This window comes from Vombatus ursinus, unplaced genomic scaffold (assembly GCF_900497805.2).
Source record: "Vombatus ursinus unplaced genomic scaffold, bare-nosed wombat genome assembly UNPS02014816.1, whole genome shotgun sequence".
NCBI classification, from domain to species: domain Eukaryota; kingdom Metazoa; phylum Chordata; class Mammalia; order Diprotodontia; family Vombatidae; genus Vombatus; species Vombatus ursinus.
In genome coordinates this window covers 8833305-8853993 of record NW_020954594.1, presented here as the reverse complement: position 1 = coordinate 8853993, position 20689 = coordinate 8833305, and the positions used below count along the sequence as shown (strand labels likewise).

Sequence of the window (20689 nt, the reverse complement as noted above, 5' to 3'; positions counted from 1 at the left end):
GAATAACAATTTGTTTGAAAAAAAAATCTGAAGACATTGGTCCTCCAAGATTAAGAGATTTTGTTAAGTCATTTTCAGTGAACTTTGATTTTATTTGGATATTCTTTTAAAGATATCCTCTAATATGGGATCAGTTATCATAGTAGATAAGATTGTACTAGATAGTTAGCATGTAGAATATAATAGATAATATGGTACTTTTAGCAACATCATGTCTAAATGCCTCTAATCCAGTCAACTTGTCCTTTATATCCTTTAAAAAGAATGGTGTTGATAACTCCAAATTTCATGCTGCCCCAAGTCCTAAGGATTTGTAGTTGTTAAAAACTCTATTCTAGAAGATGAAAGATAGCTATCAAATCGTTTCTAATCATCTGTTTTGTGAATTGCCATGGTAAAATCATCATCTAGTGGCCAACCTTTTCGTAATGAACCTCTCTGTACTTTGGTTAAGTTGGATAGAGTTCAGCATTTAATGAACACCTTTCCTGCTTGTTAGAATAAGACTTTGTACATTGCTGATATGGAAGAGCCCAGGGTCATCCTCTGTACTATATGGAAACATGGAAGTAAAGCTTTTGTGGAGTGGGAATTTCCAGTTTAGTTTTTTAATCATTCAAATATTTTTTGAGCACTTCCGTAGTATAAGGCACTGTGGGGGTATAAAGAATGTGACACAATTCCTGTCCTCATGGAGCCTACAGTTTAATAGATTTCATAGCAGTCTATTAATGTAGAACAAGAGAATTGATTGAGATTTTAGAACCAATTAATTGATCCCATATCTGGAAAAAAAAAATCTACAATGTAGATTGGTCATTAATCTTTACTTGAACGTTACCAGTGAAGTGGAGTCACACTGCCTGTCAGGTAGTTCATTCATTGTGTTTTAGGACAGCTCTGAAGCCCAAATCTGCTTTTTTTTGCAACTTCATTCATTACTTTTTTATTCTGCCTTTTGAGGCCAAGTAGATGAAGTATAACTCTCTTCCCTTTATGTGGTAAATCTTCATATACTTGATGATTGCTGTCATGTTCCACCTGTTACTTCTCTTCTCTAGACAGCACTCCAGTTTCTTCATCATTTATTTGCCCTTCTTTGGTTGATCTCAAAGTTATCTTTGTCCTTCCTAAAATGTGCCCAGAATAGAATACTGTGTTCCCTTATTCCTGCATGTTATGCTTCTCTTAATGTACTTTATCTTTCTTGCTGCCAGATCACACTATTGATTCAAATTGAGCTTGCAGTCTTCTAAAAACCTCAGATCTTTTTTTTTCTCTCACATTGCTTCAATTAATCCTCATCTGGCATAATTTCAAGACTTTTACCAGCTTTGTTTTACTTCTTCTGTGTTTTTTAGGTTATCAGTGTCCTTTCCAAAATGTGGTACCCAATGTAGTTATTTAGTGGTAAATGTAAAACATATCCAATGTATTTGACACTTTATTGAACTAGCACAAATCATTGGATGGTTTGATAATTGGGTCATATATTAATTAATAGCTGATGTCCAGTATTCTCTCATTTGGAATGCAATTAACTGTCAATTCTTCACACCTACTATACTATGATAATTAATTTTTATGTTGGTGTGCTTTCTGGATCATTAAAAAGGGTGAGTTATTTATAGTATGGTTTTAATGTTGTATACTGTGTTCTGATTCTTTGAACATTGGTCAACTAATTGCTCTACATGGCAATTCTGTTAAACAGATTATTTGATTAGTATTCCTAATCATTCAGGACAACCCAGGGTTTATTTCATTTGAAAGGTATCTATGTAGTTCAGATTGATGGCCTTATATCAAGGAGTTCAATCATTTTCCACTACTGCAGTAAACACAGAAGACATTTCAGAGAAGATCTTTGCAACATTGCTTCTCATTCACGAAGGACTTTAGGTGGCCTGAAATGACAGCTTGGTATTATTTCTGAGTGCTGCATACTTTTGGTCTGTACTTTTCAAAAGTAAGACCTAATTCTATTTATATTTTTATTTATAGTTAGCTCTAGATTACTTTGTGGAATGGTTGCTTTCCCCTGTTGTTAGTGCTCAGGAAATTTTGAGTAGTTTTAATATACTTACCAAAAGGTGATTTTAAAAAATGGTAAATCTGCAACAAAGTCAAATTTCAGAGCCAAGTAGGAATGATTTATGGATTAACTACCAATTTTCATTTAATTTAGCTAGGCAGTCCAGTGGATAGAGTGCTGGACCTGGAGTACAGGAAGACATCTGTCCGCTTACATTTACTAGCTGTGTGACCCTGGGCAAGTCACTTAACCTGTCTCCTACAGCTTTCTTAACTGTGTAATAATAGCACCTTACTTTCTAGAGTGTTGTGAGGATAAAAAAGATAACATTTGTAAAGCACTTTGTAAGCCTTAAAGTGTTCTATAAATATATTACCTATAATTATATAATTCAGTATAGAATTTGAAGTCAGGAACAGTTTTTATATCTCACCAGTATATCTAATTAGGTCCACGAATAAATGGGAGGATGAGACCAGGCTGAATTGCCTTCAGGAAATTGATGGGCTCTTTTAATGACCCCAACCTTATCCTGGAAACAAAATCTTATCTTTGAAAAAAAATTGTATTTATGCCATTTTTTTTCTATCAGCATAATTTCCCCTCACATTCTTCTCCTCCTCCCAGAGAGCCATTCCATGTACCCAGTAATTTTTTTTAAAGACAAAAAGAAAACAAAAAAAAAAGAAAAAGAAAAATCAGCCTAACTCATTGGTGCATTGAAAAAATCTGAAAATATATGTATTGTATCATATTTGTGGACCTTGAAGTTCTACAAAGGGGTGTGGAGTGAGAGACTTTCTCATAGATCTCTTTTTGAGCCTTTCCTAATTTCCACTTAACGCTACTGCCTTCTGTTAGAGTTTCTTCCCAGTTTATCCTGTATGTATCTTGCATGCACATAGCCCTGTGCAGGTTGTCTCCCATGTTAGCTCATCTTTTTAATACTAATGTTCTGTGCATGCTGTTATATTGCTTTTACTCATTAAACACAGTCTCCAAAGAATTGAAAAATGAATATCACATATAGTGGGTGTGAACAGGATGTAATAGATACACATGTGTATGTCATTTCAGTCACGTCTGACTCTTAGTGATCCCATTTTGTGGTTTTCTTGGCAGAGATACTGGAATGGTTTGCCAGTTTCTTCTCCAGCTTGTTTTATATGTGGGAAACTGAGTCTTATTTGTATTATTAGGAAAACATACGCCAGACCAAAAAATGATGGGCTGATCACTTGGTGTGTGTGAAGGATGATGGAGCATCCAAGTGCTTCACAAGTATTCTCAGTCTGTTAGGAGAAAAAAAGGAAGGCTTTGGTACATTGGGTCTCTTGTGTCAATTTATTTTATAATATAGATAATCATTGAGTGGTAAGGGCAGGTGTAGTTGGTTATGGGCATTGTTGGAAGAAACATGGAAGTCTTTAAGATCAGACCCATTTGAATATTTGACAGTTCCCTAACATAGATTCTTGCACGATATTATACATATTTAATGGATTTAATTAAACACTGGATTGGGAATGCTGAAGATCTTTTTATGAAGGAATACTTTCTTTAATATCTCTTAGAGATTGGCAGTATATTCCTTTGTCGGAAAGTTCCAGTTGTTACATTTTTCCTTATACTGTGCTGAAATCCACCTTCCTGTAACTTAGGTCAACTGGTCCTTATTCTGTCTTCTGGAGCTACAGACTTCTTTGTTTTTAGTCTCTAAAATAGTAGACCAAAGCTCTTGAACTGCATATTATGATTTGATTTTCATTGTGCAGCCTATTAAAAACTTCTATCTGTTTAAGAATATTATATTTTAGCCGATTTTAGAGAGCATATAATTATCATCATCTGACTGTTTGTGTGATGACGGCACCTGACATAATTCTCCTTAGGAGTGCAGCAAGGACTGAGATATGCCAGTTGTTTTTTTTCTGTGTCAATAGGCTGTGATAACCAGAGATACAAGGAATAAGTGACTGAATAATAATTCTGTCTCCACTGAGAATGTCTTTACAGCCTCAGTGCTATTTTTAAAACATTTTTCATAGTGCTATAAATCCTCAGTTATGGGAACATGACAGGATTGGTAATTTCCCCCACAAAAATATAATTGCTGAAGGAACAGAATCTTGTAATTCTTTCAAAAAGAAACTTCATTTGATCCTACAGGTAGATGAGAGAGTTCCTTTTCTTTATCCATAACTTAATTAATAAAAACTTGTGAAATGTTTTGTAGGCTAGAATAGCAATTAAAATCTGATCCTATTTTTCATCTCTTCTATTTCTTTCCTGAGAGAAAATTAAAAAAAATGTCATTATTGATCAAGATGGAGTTAGGATGTATATCAGAAGTTCACATATCTTCCTTATATAGCTGATGATTTACTAGATTCAATATAATGCAGAACTTAGGAAAATGGTAATTTTATCCATAAGGGCATTGTATCAGGAGATACACAAACATGTAAGACTTAAAAAAAATTTGAGATGCGTTTTCCATAAAAAATGATGATTTATAAGGTTCAAGATTAACCCATAAAAACATTTAATAAATAAATAAAAAAATTGTTTCCTATGTGTTAAGTACTGTGCTAAGTGATAATAGAAAAATTGAGAAAGTCAGTGATCTAGATTAAGTGCCTGTTCTGTGCCAGGAGTTGAGCTAAGTCATTGATCTCAAGGAGCTCATGTTCTAATAGGAGATGGCACGTGAGAAGGAAGATACAGTTTTAGGAGAATGGAAAGGCCTGGAAATCCTAAGTGAGATGGGAGTAGAGGGGAAGGAGATGGCAGGCCAGTGGTCCTTAGATTAGTTAAGTCAGAGTAGAGTGAATGGAAAGAGCTAAAATGTACTTTTACAGTAGGGATAATAAACAAAACTTTGTAATTGAATAAGTATTAGTGTAATATTTAACTTTAGTGCTTTAATAAAAGTAGGTATTTTTTGGAGGAAGGGTTAAAAAAAGACTCAGTATCTTTTATTTTTACATTACCTATATTTCCCACTATTCTTCTTCTATTATAGAGTAATATCTCTTGTAACGGATTTTTTTTTTTTTTTTTAGGCATTTGGGGTTAAGTGACTTGCCCAGGGTCACACAGCTAGTAAGTGTCAAGTGTTTGGTCTGAGGCCAGATTTGAACTCAGTCCTCCTGACGTCAGGGCCGGTGCTCTATCCACTGTGCCACCTAGCTACCCCTATAACAGAATTTTTAAAAAAAAGAGTAAGAGAACAAAATTTGAGCAAAACAAGTCAACAGTGGAAAAATCAATACACTATAGATCTCCATCTCTGCAAAGGAGCAAGGGGAAGAGGTGTTTTCTCATGTATCTTCTTTGGGGTATTTTCAGGAGATTTATATGTTGTTGATGCTTTCTTTTCATTTAGTTCTTCTTAAAATTGCTTTTATTTACCTTGACAGCTATATTAGTAGTATTGCCATTAAGTTTATTGACCATAATTAGGATTGGTTTTCTTTTTTTTCTTTTTCTTTTTCTTTTCTTTTCTTTTTTTATTCTTACAAATGAAACAGAAGAAAAAGAAATTTCCTTGTGTGGTAATGGTAACTTTGTAAGAGTTGGAAAAGATAAGTAAAGAAGTAGAGGTTTCAAGAGGACATGGTTATGCATGAGACGTTGCCTGAATTGTAATTAACTTAACCATGAGCTGGTGAATAATGGAGGAAAGGGAGCGGGGCATGGTAAGAGACCTGTATCCCTGATGGAACAAGAACATAGGTGATAGGGATGGTAGGCTTAGTAATGGCCATCAGGTACTGTCAGTGATCCAGGAAAGCATGTTTGTTTTTGAGGTTAGAGTGGGGTAGTGTTAGAAGGATGTTAGAGAGTGTGCTATTTTATATATATGGGTTTGTAAGTCAGATGGATAATTTTGTGAGTTTCTGTGTAAAGCCCTAAGTCTTAGATTATACTTAATTTGATAAATCTCTGTCTCATCCCTACCTAGTGCAGGTTAAAACCCATCTACTGCCTTTTCATCTTGTATCATGGTTGTCCATGTTTTTCTTCTCATCACTGTAAGGGGTTGGGAAGTGAATGAATGATAAGGAAGAAGAGTCAAACAGTACAGACAACTTCTTTAGACAGTTGGCTGGGAAAAGGAAGAGAGGTAAGTGCAAGGTCTTTAACATTGTAGAAGTGTGAGTCAGTGTGAAGAGTGCTTTTTTTGAAATGAGGGAACCTGATAAATTACCTCCGTGTGACTTTGGGCAAGTCACCCTGTAGACTTCAGTTTCCCCATTTATGAAGCAAAGGAGTTGGACTAGATGGCTTCTAAGGGCCTTTCCAGTTCTAATAACCGTGTGGTTTTAGGGGTGATGGGATTCAAGGACACAGGTGGAAGGATAATCCTTTGCAAGAAAGGCTACCTCTTCATCACTCTGTAAAATTATTAAGCATTATTCTAGGTAAGCTGCTTTTGACCTTGTTTCACTGTTTGTTCTGCTGTCTTTACCTTTTTGTCTGTTTCTCAGTGAATCTGTGATATTATTTCTGTATTCTACGGATGTTTCCATACTGTTGGGTTTTGTTAATATTTTGACTTGTTCCTTTTTTACTTATGCTGGGACTGTGCTAAGAGCAGTGGGATTTACAAAGAAAGGCAAAAGACAGTTCCTTCCCTCTGGGGGTTTACAGTAGTAGGTGGGATTCTAGCTGAGTCGAAAACAGGAGGTGGGGATGAGGAGGCAGAGTATTCTGGGCATAGGGATAACAAGTGAAAATGCTCAGTCTGGAGATGGAGTGGCTTGTGTGAAGAACAGCAAGGAGGCCAATGTCACTGGATTGCAGAGTATATTTAGGGTAGAAAGGTATAAGAAGTCTGGAAAAGTAGGAGGAGGATGAGGTTGTGAAGGTCCTTGAATGTCAAAGAGAGGATTCTGGAGGTGATAGGGAACCACTGAAGTTTATTGAAGGGCAGGGAGTGTGGGGAGGTGATGTGGTTAAATCTGGGTTTTAGGAAGATTAATTTGAAAGCTGAGTGGAGGTTGGATGGTAGTGGGAATAGACTTGAAGCAGGAAGACCAAAGGGTATTGCAGTAGTTTTGATTTTATGATTATAAAATTATAGCATTCTGTAAAAAAATTTTTGATGGCAGCTTATTCAATTTAATTTTTTTATTTCTTGATAGGTCTTTTTTTCTGTACCCTCAAAGAATTTAATTATTTTTAACATTCACAAATTTTTTTTTGAATTCTAAATTGTCTCCTTCCAGCTTCTTCCCCTCCCATTGAAGAGACAAGCAATATATCAGTTGTACATATGAAAACACATAAAACATATTGCTATATTTTCCATGTTGCAAAAAAAACCAAGAAAAGTAAAGTGAAAAAATTGTGCTTCAGTTTGCACTCAGCTCATCAATTCTCTCTCTACAAATGGGTAGTCGTTTTCATCATTAGTCCTTCAGAATTGTCTTTGATCATTATGTTGATCAGAGTAGTTAAGTCTCACAATTGATCATCATTACAATATTGCTGTTACTATGTACAATGATTTTCATGTTCTACTCACTCCATTCTGCATCAGTTCATATAAGTCTTCCCAGGTTTTTCTGAAACCATTCTGCTTTGTCATTTCTTATAGCATAATACTGTGTCCCATCATAATCATATACTACAACTTGTTTGACCATTCCCCAGTTGCCGGGCATCCCCTCAATGTCCACTTCTTTGCCATCACAAAAAGAACTGCTATAAATATTTTTGTACTTACAGGTTCTTTGCTTTTTCTTTAGTCTCTTTGAGATACTGACCTAGTAATACTATTGCTGGGTCAAAGTTTTATAGTCTTTTGGGCACAGTTTCAAATTGTTATCCATAGTAGTTGGGTATCCCTATTTTTTCATATCCCCTTCAACACTTGTAATTTTCCTTTACTGTCATGTTAGCCAATCTGATAAGTGTGTGGTGGTGCCTCAGAGTCGTTTTAATTTGTGTATCTCTAATCTATAGTGATTTAGAGCATTTTTTTTGCGTGACTATAGATAGTTTTGATTTCACCTTCAGAAAACTGCCTGTTCACATCCTTTGACCATTTATTTATCAGTTGGTGAATGGGTCTTATTTTTATAAATTTGCCTCAGTTCCTTGTATATTTGAGAAATGAAACTTGTCTTGGAGGAACTTGCTGACCCCCCCCTTCTGCTTTTCTTCTAATTTTGCTTGCTTTGGTTTTGTTTGTGCCTTTAAGAATTTAGATGCTCTGCTATTTGGTGCATTAGTATTAGTATTTGGTTTTGTTATTGTCCATTTTAGCAAAATGTTGTTTCACTGATTATCTCTTTTAATTTGGTCTATTTTTGCTTTTGCTTTGTTTGAGATCATGATTGCTAATGCCCCCCCCGCCCCCTTTTAAACCTCAGCTGAGCTGAAGCATAATAGAATCTGTTGCAGTCCCTTATTTTAACTCTGTGTATCTTTGTTTTTGAAGTATGTTTCTTGTAAACAACATAGTGTTGGATTCTGGTTTCTATTGTCCCCTTCTGTTTTGTGGGTGAGTTCGTCCCATACACACAGTTGTGATTCTTCTGTTTGTTATTCTCTCTCTCTTTTTACCCTGTCCTCCTTTAAAATTTTTTCTTTGGACCATTGACTCTCTTAATCTGTCCTCCCTTTTATCACACCCATTCCTTTTGCTTATCCCCTTCCCTTCCTACTTTCCTGTTGGGTAAGAAAGATTTCTGTGCCCAACTGAGTGTGTGTATGTGTGTGTGTGTGTGTGTCCTCTTTAAACCAATTCTGGTGAAAGTGAGGTACAAGCGTTGACCAACCTTCTCCCATTTTTCCCTCTACTGTAAAAGCTCTTTTATGTTAGGTAATTTCCCCCATTCTTCTTCTTCCTTTCCCTTTTTCCCAGTGCATCCTTCTTTCTCGCCCCTTAATTTTTTTTTTTTTGAGATCATCCTAATACCCTCTGTATAGTCCTCCTTCTAACTGCCTTAATAATGATAAATTTCTTAGGAGTTATGTATCAACTTCCCATGTAGGAATGTAAACAGTTTGACCTTAGTAAGTCCCTTATGTTTTCTCTTTCATGTTTACCTTTTCATGCTTCTCTTGAGTCTTCTATTTGAATGTCAGATTTTCTGTTCAGCTCTGGTCTTTTCATCAGGAATGCTTGAAAGTCCTCTACTTCATTAAATATCCCTTTTTTCCCCTGAAGGAGTATACTCAGTTTTGCTGGGTAGATTTTTCTTAGTTGTAATCCTAGCTCCTTTGCCTTCTGAAATATATTCCAAATTCTCTACTCCTTCAAAGTAGAAGCTTGTGTGATCCTGACTGTTCCACTTATATGTGAATGGTTTCTTCCTGGCTGCATACAATAATTTCTCCCTGACCTGGGATCTCTGGAATTTGGCTGTAATATTCTTGAGATTTTTCATTTTGGGATCTCTTTCAGGAAGTGATTGGTGGATTCTTTCCATTTCAATTTTACCCTCTAGTTCCAAGTATTGGGGCAGTTTTCCTTTATAATTTCTTGAAATAAAAAGTTTAGGCTCCCCCCTCCTCTTTTTTTTTTTTCCAGGTCAATTGTTTTTCCCAAAAAAATTTCATATTTTCTTCTATTTTTTTTTCATTCTTTTGATTTTGCTTTACTGTTTCTTGATGTATCATGGAGTTATTAGCTTCCACTTGCCCAATTCTGTTTTTTAAGAATCTATTTTCTTCAGTATTTTTTGTGCCTCTTTTATAAGCTGTTAATTCTCTTTTTTTTACAACTTTCTTGTATTACTCATTTCTTTTCCCAATTTTTCCTCTACCATGCTTATCTCTTTTTTTTAATGCTCTTCCAGGAATTCTTGTTGAGCTTGTGTTCAATTTGCAATTTTTTTCCTTTGAGGCTTTGCTTGTAGCTATTTTTATATTGTCTTCTTCTGAGTTTGTCTTGATCTTCCCTGTCACCATAATACTTTTTTATGATTCCGTTCTTTTTTTTTTTTAATTGTTTGCTCATTTTTCCAGTCTATAAGAAATAGACTTTGAACTTTATATTAGAGTTAGGTTCTTATCACCTGGAGATGGGGAGCTTGTATTTTAATTTTGGAGACTGCAAGGGAATTTAAGTACATATACAATAAATATGAAAAGAAAAGATATTAATACCAAGAGGCTAAAATACAGGATAATTTGAGAGATAGGCACAAACAATTGCGGATGGGAATTGATCTGTGCCTTGAATAAAGAGAGAGAAACTAAGAGATGGAATTGAGGAGGGGTGCCAGCCAGGCATGGAAGACAGCTAGTGGAAAGACACACAGACACAAAAGATAAGGTAGTGAGTGTTATGTGTGAGTGTTGAGTTCTTTCTTCCCTTAGAAAAAAGTATCGAAGCTTCATAAGACTATAGGGCTTCCATGACTTGTAGCAATACAATAACACCAGTATCATAGTGATATTTAAACAATGGGACTTTATTTCAGGGATAAATTTGGGATCATTAAAAAAAATAAACTTTGCAATTTCTCAAAGATCGTTCAGCTTCCTCTCATTGTGTTTAAATCTTGGTCTAGCTCATTGTCCATTTTAAGTAGTTGTTAAAAGATGCATACACATGCCTACCTACATATATGCATTCACATACACACATGTCCAAACAAACCAAAAGATCTAAACAAAATATTAACCAAAATCTGTGGAAATTGCACCTGTTTATAGTCATTAATTTTTTTGTGTGTGTTAACTCAGGGTTATCAGATAAGTATTTTTTGGTTTTACTTTTGTTTTCAAAGGTCTTCTTTGTTTTAGGAATATTGAGCATAATTGAATCTCTGGAAAAATTAGCGTCGTCTAGTTCAGAGCTGTCAAACTTAGTGCACTGCAAGGGACCTGCAAAACTGCTAAGTGGAGACTGAACTAGATTAAAATGTAATTGGGAAATGTTTAGTAAAATAAATAAAAGTATAATACAAAATAGGTAATGTTAATTTGTGGTTTTCTAAATCAATGTTTGTCTTGCAAGAATCCATTTCTGTTTGAATTTCATACCATTCTTCTAGTTCTTCATCTTTGATAGCTATCCATTTCCATGGTTTAGTTCTTATGTTAAAGTAAAAGATGTAAGAGATGACTGAATGTATGCTTACCCTAGGCTTTATGCTTTATTTTTTTTAAATGCATTAATGATACCAGATTTTTTATGATTTGCCTCTTGTTCTCTGATAATTAGTGGCAGAAGAAAATTTCAAGCCCTAGTTATTTGGGTTTTTTAAAACTACTGGCACATAATAGTACAAAACAAATGTTAAATATAGTTATACGTTGAATGTTTATATAGTTATACATTGAATTTTGATTATTAACACAACTTAAATTGCTCACTTTACTTTTCCAGGAACACCATTTACAGCGAGCAATTTCAGCGCAGCAAGTGTTTAGAGAAAAGAAAGAGAGCATGGTCATTCCAGTTCCTGAGGCAGAAAGCAACGTCATCTATTATAATCGTCTGTACAAAGGAGAGTTTAAACAACCGAAACAGTTCATTCATATTCAGCGTAAGTTTGTTGAGTCATTGTCTTTTTGCAATTTCAGTTTATCAAATCCTTTTTTCCCCTTCTTCTGAGTTAGTTTTTACTTGTACGCTTTGGTTAAAACAGACATAAATTTAAAAATGGAATTCTGTCTGCGTTTAAAATTGAAGTACATTTTGAGTACTGATAGGACTTGTAAAAGGTTAATGTTTATGTGACATTTAGAACTTGTTGCTGGTTTTATTTGATATTTCATTTAGACTTTCTTCTACAGCTTTGGGGAGAGGAAAGAAGAGGCACTTGTAAACATTTTTTAAAGGTTCATTTTTCATTAAATCTAATGTCGGGTAAATTTTAAAAACATTTTTTATGGTATTCAGAAAAGCCATCTCTTAAAAACTACTATGTGGGACAGCGATGACCCTTACCCAAATTAATTCAGAGGCTTCTCCAGGTAGAAAGTAGAAAGGATTTTATTTCGATCTTGAGAAAGGGTGACTCACACCGAAAGGCAGTTGGATGCAAGACCGCAAGTGGTGTCAGCCAAGCAAGCATTTTTATAGTTTCTAACCACAACCCCTCCCTAGCCCCTTCCTCTTATCCCATTGGCTGGGCTTCAGAGGGCACAATCTAATACCCCAGCAACAGCAGTGTTAATTACAGAATCGTTACATAGTTTTTACCTGCCTTCCCCTCCTTCAAGTATCCTCTTAGTACATCTTGTTTTTGTTCATTTCAGATCCTGGGTACACATATGTTATTATTAGGGGTCTTTACCTTATTTTACTCATTTAAGTTTAAATTTTATGAGGGGTCTTCACCAATCTCACTCAATCCCTCCTCTTATTTGTTCGTTGAAAACCTCTCACACCAGTTTTGGTATATTCCCTCTACTATTTCATCTCTTACTTCTGATTCTTCCAGCCCAGTCCTATCTTCCTGCTCTGCTGGGGTCCATCCCTGCTTCCTTAGGATCATTAGTTGAACTGACCCTTCGGCTTTCTTTTCTAATCTAATTATCTTAGACAATGCATCCTGTACTAATTCATGCATGGGAGACATAGGGGAAGAAGAATAACTCCACTGATGGCAATCGAACTACTTCCAAGACTACCAGGAGGTATTAAAGGGAGAGGACCAAGTCTGAACTGGAACATGAGCCAATTTCCTAATGTCTTTAGTAATTACTTTTACCACTGCCCCATTATTATCAATTTTTATACAACATGTGGATAAATTTAATTTTCCACATACTCCACCTTCCTCAGCCAATAGGTAATCTAAAACTAATCTGTGTTGGAGGACCACTTCTCTGGTTTGGGTAGCCTGATCTGCTAACAGATCCAGAGCTTTTGCAATCTGGTTAGTAATGATGTCTACCACTGCCTGGAGCCTAATTAGTCTGTTAAGGATATAAATTGGGGTCCTATATCCCCAGTTTCATTGATCCATCCCCAGTTTATAAAGGGGACCTCTAGAATTCCTTCTACCCTCTGGCATCAGGTTGCTTTTTCCCAAAGTTCAGCCTTTTTATGATCTTTTAGAAGGACTGCCACGTGCTTTGTGCCCTTGCTATTCTATGCTTGTTGGACCTCAGTACAATTATATGTTTCTGTTCCCGTAATTCCTGTAAAGGTCCATTTGCAATGACTTTCCCCTAATTCACTTTTCCCTTCTGTTTGGTTCAGGCAGAATACTCTTTTCCTTTCCTCAGTAAGCCACCAGGAATGTTCCTCCCAATCCTCCCAAAAGCCTGTCTCACTATTTACTACAGATTTATTGCTAAGAAGCCATTCTGGTTTCAGGGGAATAGGGACCCATGGCCATTGGGATAGTCTCTGGGGTCCACCACAAATCCAACAGTTGGTCAAGTTAAAATTCTGAGCTACAGTTTCCGTCAATTGTTCAAACATATTTTTCTTTGCTGACCAGGATACAGGAGCAAGTTGTGTGGGGGTTAAAGAACGGATCAGAAATAGCATTAAAGAAATCCCCATGGTATCACACTGTGATTACAAGTAAAATGATTATGTAAAGATGTAGAAACACAAGCAAAAATTCCAATCAACAATATGGTTACAAGTAGAAGAGGAATTAACACACCTAAGAGGATAAGAATTCTAATTGATAAGGGTAGGGGTTTAGGGCTCATGAATCCAACCAGTGTGCGGCTTTCGCAGGAGGCATAACTTCAATTCCCCTGGGTCTGTGGAATCATCTCTCCATTTAGCAGAGGGAGTTACCGGTTCCTTTACTCACGTGTAGTGCATCCAGCCGTGTTCTTTGGTCCGAACTGCTGTGTCCGAGGTCAGCAGGACTTGGAAAGGTCCTTCCCAAGATGGGGTGAACTTTTCAGATCAACACCCAATCACCACGCTGGAATTTATGAACTGGGAACCCCAAAGGTGGCATCTGGGCAATCAGCCCTTTATGCTGTAACACATTTAAGTGCTTCACCAGAGAATGTACATAATTCCTTAAAAATCTATCCTTACAATTGAATATAGGGTCCCTATTTTCTCCTTTGCCACTTCCCCCAGGATATGGATGTCCAAAAAGAAGCTTATATAGGGATAATCCAATATCCCTCTGGGGTTTTGTTCTGATTCTAATGAGTGCTAGGGGTAGACATCGGGTCCAAGGTAATTGAGTCTCTAAGGTTAGTTTAGTGAGCTGTCTTTTAATTTCTTGGTTCATTCTTTCTAGTTTGCCAGACGAAGGAGGGTGCCAGGGAGTATGAAACTCCCAGTTAATATCCAAAGCTTGTACCAAAAATTGAAGAACTTTGGAAGTGAAAAATGAGTTCCCTGATCCGAGTCTGTCTGCTCCACTAGCCCATACCTAGGAAGAACTTGTTCTACAAGGATCTTGCAGACGGCTGAAGCTGTCACTTAGGTTGTGGGGAATGCATCTACCCACGAGATCAGGTGGTCAACCATGACCAGCAAGTAGTTGAGGTGGCCAACCGGGGGCAGCTTGGTAAAGTCAGCCTGGATGCTTTGGAAAGGTCTAATTCCTGGGGGTCTTCCTCCTGTGGGAAGTCGACGTTGGGCTGACTTATTTGTCCTCCAACACACAAGGCATCCCTCCACTATTTGCCTCGCCAGGCTATAAAGACCGGGAGATACATACTGGGTTAGAACTGCATCACAGAGATTCTGTACTTCCCAATGACTGCCTTGGTGGAGGTGTTGTAACACCTGCCTCATACTTGCCTTGTTTAATAATACCTTCCGACCATTGGGGAGGAACCAGTTCCCTTGGCTTCTCTTCTGGGCCCCCAACTCTAGGGCCTTGTCTTCTTCTTCCTTAGAAAAGGAGGGAGGGGGTAGACTCGGAGGGAAAGAAGAGATTAGGACTAACATTGGACCACCTTGGTTGGATGTCTTATCCCCAGTTCTCCTTGCCTCCTCATCTGCCAATCTATTTCCTTTAGCTTCAAAAATGTGGCCGGGTTGATGCCCATTTACATGTATGACAGCAATTGCCTCTGGTAACAACACATTCTCTAATGCTTGTGTTAGCAAAGTGAAATGAACCAATCCCTTGCCTTTAGTATTTACCATTCCCCTTTCTTCCCAAATTTTCCCAAATACATGCACCAACCCCCAGGCATACTTAGAATCTGTAAAAAATGTTCCCACTTTCTCCTTTTAGTAATTTTAAAGTCTGATTTAAATCGTACAATTCACAAGTTTGAGCAGACCAATCTTTTGGCAGTCCCCCTGCCTCTTCTAAGGCAAGCTGATCCCCATTAATAATAGCATATCCATTTTTCTTTTTTCCTTCTACCACTCGGGAGGACCCATCTATGAAAAGGTTTCTGGCTCCAGGTATGGGAGACTCCTGAAGGTCCTCCCGAATCTTTTGTCTGAAAATCCACTGTTTCCAAACAGCAGTGTTCCAAATCTATTTCCCTTGATCCTGTGCTAGTAAGAAAAGTGGCCGGATTCAGATTTGAGTCTTGGGTCAACACCAAGTCATCATTTTCCAGTAATATGGCCTCATACTGTAGGATCTGGGAATCTGTTAACCACCTCCCAGCCCTTTGATTTAAGATGGATCTAACTTGGTGTGGTACACTCACTATCAGGCTTCCCGCAAAGGTAAATTTTCTACTTTTTTCTATTAAGATAGCTGTCGCAGCTACAGCTTGTATACATACAGGCCATCCTCGGGCTACCAGATGCAGGACTTTAGAGAGGAAGGCTACAGGTCTTTTCTGCCCTCCTCTTATTTGTGCTAAAACTCCTGAAGCTACTCCTCTTTCTGTATTTACATATAAATGAAAAGGTTTTTCTAAAGAGGGTAAGGCTAGAACTGGTAGAGATACCAGGGCCTCTTTTAACTGACAAAAACTCTGTTGGCTCTCCGGTGTCCACTGGACAGAATTGGGTTCTTTTTCCAATAAGTGCTGATACAGGGGTTTTGTTAATATTGCATATGAGTCTATCCAAGTCCTACAATAGCACACTAGCCCCAAGAACTTCCGTAACTCTCTTTTAGTCTTTGGGGGTTCAATTTGGAGAATTCCTGCCACCTGCTCAGGATCCAATCTTTTACTTCCTTCACTAATGAAATGTCCCAAATATTTAACCTCTCTTTACACAAATTGTAGTTTTCCCTTTGAGACCTGGAGCCCTTCTTTCCCTAGATAATTTAGTAATTCAGTGGATGCTCGACTGACTACCTTTGTCGTCTTCCCTGCTACCAACAGGTCATCCACATACTGTAACACTCGAGCTCTGAGAGGTATTATAAACTTTTCTACTATGGCTTCTAATACTTGTCCAAACAAATTGGGTGACTCAGTATATCCCTGGGGCACAACACACCATGTATATTGCTGCTTTCTTCCTGATTCTGAGTCTTCCCATTCGAAGGCGAAAATATCTCTACTTTCAGGGTCTAATGGGCAAGCCCAGAATGCATCCTTTAAATCTATAACACCGGGGAGGGGGGGCAGCTAGGTGGCGCAGTGGATAGAGGACTGACCTTGGATTCAGGAGGACCTAAGTTCAAATCTGGCCTCAGACACATAACAATTACTAGCTGTGTGACCCTGGGCAAGTCACTTAACCCCATTGCCTAATCCAAAAAAACAAAACAAAAATAAATCTATAACACTGAACCACTGACTATCTTTAGGAATTCTTCCCATAATGGTGTAAGGGTCGGGTAATACCGGATGGGAGGAGAAGACCACCTTGTTAATCTCCCTTAAGTCTTGTACTAGCCTATAGGATCCATCCCCCTTTTTGACTGGTAGAATTGGGGTGTTAAAAAGGAAGATACAAGGTTCCAACAGCCCATCCTTTATAAGTCCTTGAATAACAGGCTGGAGACCCCTCCTTCCTTCCAGAGGAATGGGATACTGCCAGACCCTGATTGTCACTCTCAGGTCTCTCAATGTGATTCTAAGTGGGGTGATCTTTACCCGCCCCTGATTATGGGATTGTGCCCAGACCTTGGGGTTGATTTCTTCTTCCTCCCCTTAACACTAGCATCCTTTTTGTAGGGATACTTCGGGTTCCTTGAGGTATTAACTGAATTGAGAGTTTGGTCATTAGATCCCTGCCTAGCAAATTGATCCCTGCCCCCGGTATCAAAAGAAGTCTCCCAAGGGCTGCTATTCCTTCACATTCAAATTCAATAATTTCAGTAAGGGGAACAGTAAAGGTGTTTCCCTTCACCTCAGAAATAAGTAGAGTATCTTTGAATAATTTAGTCCCTTGGGGCAACTGTATCACTGAAGATCTAGTGGCCCTGGTATCAATCAAGAATACTAATTCTTCCTTTTTTGGTCCCACCCTTAAATTTATCAAGGGCTCTGGGTGGGTCGTTTCGATGAACCCCTGACACCCCTAATCTTCCAGTTCCATAAGGGAGAAAACCCTCTGTTCAGACTTTCGTGAAGGGCACTCCCTTCTCATATGGCCCTCTTGTCCACATTCAAAACAGGTTAAGGGACCCCGCTCCATTCTCTCCCCAGGGGATCTAAACCCCCTTCTTCTTCCTCTGCCATAAGAATTTGATAATTTTGCCTGTGGTTTCATCACTGACCTAGCTACTGTCTGTATGGTCTGAAGCATCACTTTAGTTTGTTCCCCTTGTTGTTTTAGAGACTGTAACATGATTTGGTGTTCTTATCCCTCTCTCTTTTCTGTTCTGATGCTCTGGCCACATATACCTTCTGAGCCATCTCTAGTAATTCATCCAGAGGCTTTGACTGCCACCTGTCCTGTTTCTGTAACTTCTTATTAATATCTGGCCAAGAATTGGTAACGAAGTATACCCTCAATAAGTTCTGGGCAGTGGGGTCATGCTCCCCCAGCTCAGAAAACTTCCTCATACACTCCTTAAGCCTAGTCAGAAAAGTGGAGGGGGTCTCATCCTTTTCTTGCTTGACCACCCCGCCACTTTATTCATATTCTGACTCCGGGGGACTGCATTTCCAATCCCCTGGACAATCATTGTTCTCATATCTTTTATATTCTCCCTATGGGCTGCATTGTTATGATCCCACCCTGGGTCCTTAAGGGGGAATTTCTGCTCTCCCCATGGTCCTCCTTGTGCTATCGGGTGAGCATCATCCCAAGCCCTCATAGCAGCCCTTCTTATTTGTCCTTGTTCTTCCCTGTGAAAAGGATCCCTATGATTGACATTAACTCTGGCCAGGTGTAAATATTGGGGCCGAGAAACTGATCCACTTGTTCTGCCAAACCCACAGGGTCTTCTAACAATGATTTCATCTCCTTTTTAAACCCTCTCATCTCAGAGGTGCTCAAAGGGGCGTTCACAAACCCCAATCCTCCCTGTGCTATCGGGATCTCTCTTAGGGGAAAGGATTCAACCTTGGTCTTGGAGGGGAGGGGAAAATACTCCTGATCCCTCACTAATTGCTTAAGCTCTCTCCTGAGAGGGCCATGAGGAGTGGATGGGTTGAAATCAATCAGGTTACTATTGGTTCCCTCCTCTGCAAGTTAGAGTGGGGCAGAAGGAGATTCCAGTCCCCCTACAACTGCGGGCAGAGCTGGTGGTGGAGGGACATATGGTGGGGGTAAGGAGAGGAGGGGGTCCCTAGGATGGGTCTTCTGTTCTTCTAATTCCTTTTTGGGCTTCTTGTCCTCCTGTTTCGTTAGTACAAATTGTCCTGCTGTATTTTGGCCAGAATACAGTTTCCTCTGAGCAGGATGCCGCCCCAAACAATACAACAGTATTTATTCATCCTCTTTTTATTTTTTCCCTTATATTTGGATGATTCATCCCAGTCTTTAAGTCTGCTCCCTAGAGGACTATCCTCTGGGATATTGGGAAGATTTTTCATGCTAGCTACCTTAGACTGTTCCTTTCCCATGGTTCATGAATTCTTGTCCCCTGTCTGAGGACTCACTCAGTCTCACCAAAATTTCCAGGGAGCGGGAGTCTTATGGACTCGAACCACTTAGACCTCCCCCTCTTCCCTAACAGGTCACCCAGGGACTCACCAGATCTTGCCCAGAGGACTCACTGGATCTTGCTTACCTGGGTTGTGCGCACAACTACGTGACCAAAATTCAGTTTCCTTTATTCGGTGGTCTTCACTAGCACAGTTGGAGCTCCTTTCACTTTCGTTTCTACTTTTTCCGAGTTCTTCTCTTCAGGATCCTTTACCCAGCCGGAGTAAGTTCCCCCCACCGAGATCCAAGGACCACCAGAGAAATCTCCGGTGGGTACCTGCCCAAGGATCTTAGTGAGAACGACCCCCTCCAGGCGGGAAATTTTCCCGGCCAATGTACCAGAAGCTGTGTGGGGCAGCGATGACCCTTACCCAAATTAACTCAGAGGCTTCTCCAGGTAGAAAGTAGAAAGGATTTTATTTTGATCTCAAGAAAGGGTGACTCACACCGAAAGGCAGTTCGATGCAAGACCGCAGGTGGTGTCAGCCAAGCAAGCATTTTTATAGTTTCTAACCGCAACCCCTCCCTAGCCCCTACCTCTTATCCCATTGGCTGGGCTTCAGAGGGCACAATCTAAACACAAAAAAAAAAAACTACCCCAGCAACAGCAGTGTTAATTACAGAATCGTTACATAGTTTTTACCAGCCTTCCCCTCCTTCAAGTATCCTCTTAGTACATCTTGTTTTTGTTCATTTCAAATCCTGGGTACACATATATCATTATTAGGGGTCTTTACCTTATTTTACTCATTTAAGTTTAAATTTTATGAGGGATCTTCACCAATCTCACTCACTACTTAAAAATCCTTGGACGTTATAATTTGTTTCCCAGAGACTTCTTTCAGAAAAAAAAAATTGAATTTCTTATGATTTGTTATTGTCATCTTACTGTCATCTTATTGTCATTTATTTAATTAGTTGGGTTAATTTCACTTATATTAATCAGGCAGATGTAAGCTCTTTACTTTTGATTGAAGACTCCTATTTTATTGAAACCTGTTTTCGTTCTGTATACTGCAGCTGGACACTTTCCATTTGTTTTACTAAGTTGGTTAAGGCTTTCTTTGATGAATTTCATCATTTCATTTCTCTGTCAAGATTGCTAATTTAAGGTTTTGTTTTGTTTTTTCTTTTCTTGAGTTAGAGATATTCAGATCCTTCTGAGGAGCCCAGAACCAAAACCAAAACTCAGTAGAGTCCAGCAGAATTTTAAACTCTGCACATTTTTGTTGAAGTGTTTTTAAACAAAATATAGTATCTTACTTTGTCACCTGATTGTTGGAGAGACTTTAACTGTGAAGACCTTGTAAGAAAAACATTTCCCTCCCAAATTAAATGTAAAAAAAGTATCTGGTTTATTAATATTAGGTTGGAAAATTTATGTAAAATTGTCATGGGGCTTCTCATCATCCTGTTTCTGGGGGCAAATGCTGGAGATGAAACAATCATAATATTTTATAAAGAATGTTTTTATTCTATAGGTCTTTTTGTAACAAATGTATTTCGAAGACTTATTTTGTGTATAGCAGTCCTGATTGTTAAGATAGTACTGAGCTGCAAAGAAATGACCTGTTCAGGGTCATATAGTGTGGCTGTGTGGACAAAGACTACATTTTCTAATGAATTTCAGCATCTGTAGTCTAAAATATTAAAAGTGAAAGCTTATTTTTCCATTATCATAAACACAATATTTGTAGTAGACATAACACAATCAACATTCAAAACAA

At 38.2% G+C, this 20689-nt stretch overlaps 1 protein-coding gene across 1 annotated transcript in view; it reads left to right on the top strand.

Annotated features, from left to right (window-relative positions):
- EPC2 (enhancer of polycomb homolog 2) overlaps positions 1–20689 on the top strand; it is a 178572-nt gene that overhangs the window by 28140 nt on the left and 129743 nt on the right. Inside the window, exon 2 of the mRNA XM_027835591.1 lies at positions 11388–11547. Coding sequence (XP_027691392.1) covers positions 11388–11547 — 160 coding nt within the window. The remainder of the gene's footprint in view (positions 1–11387; positions 11548–20689) is intronic.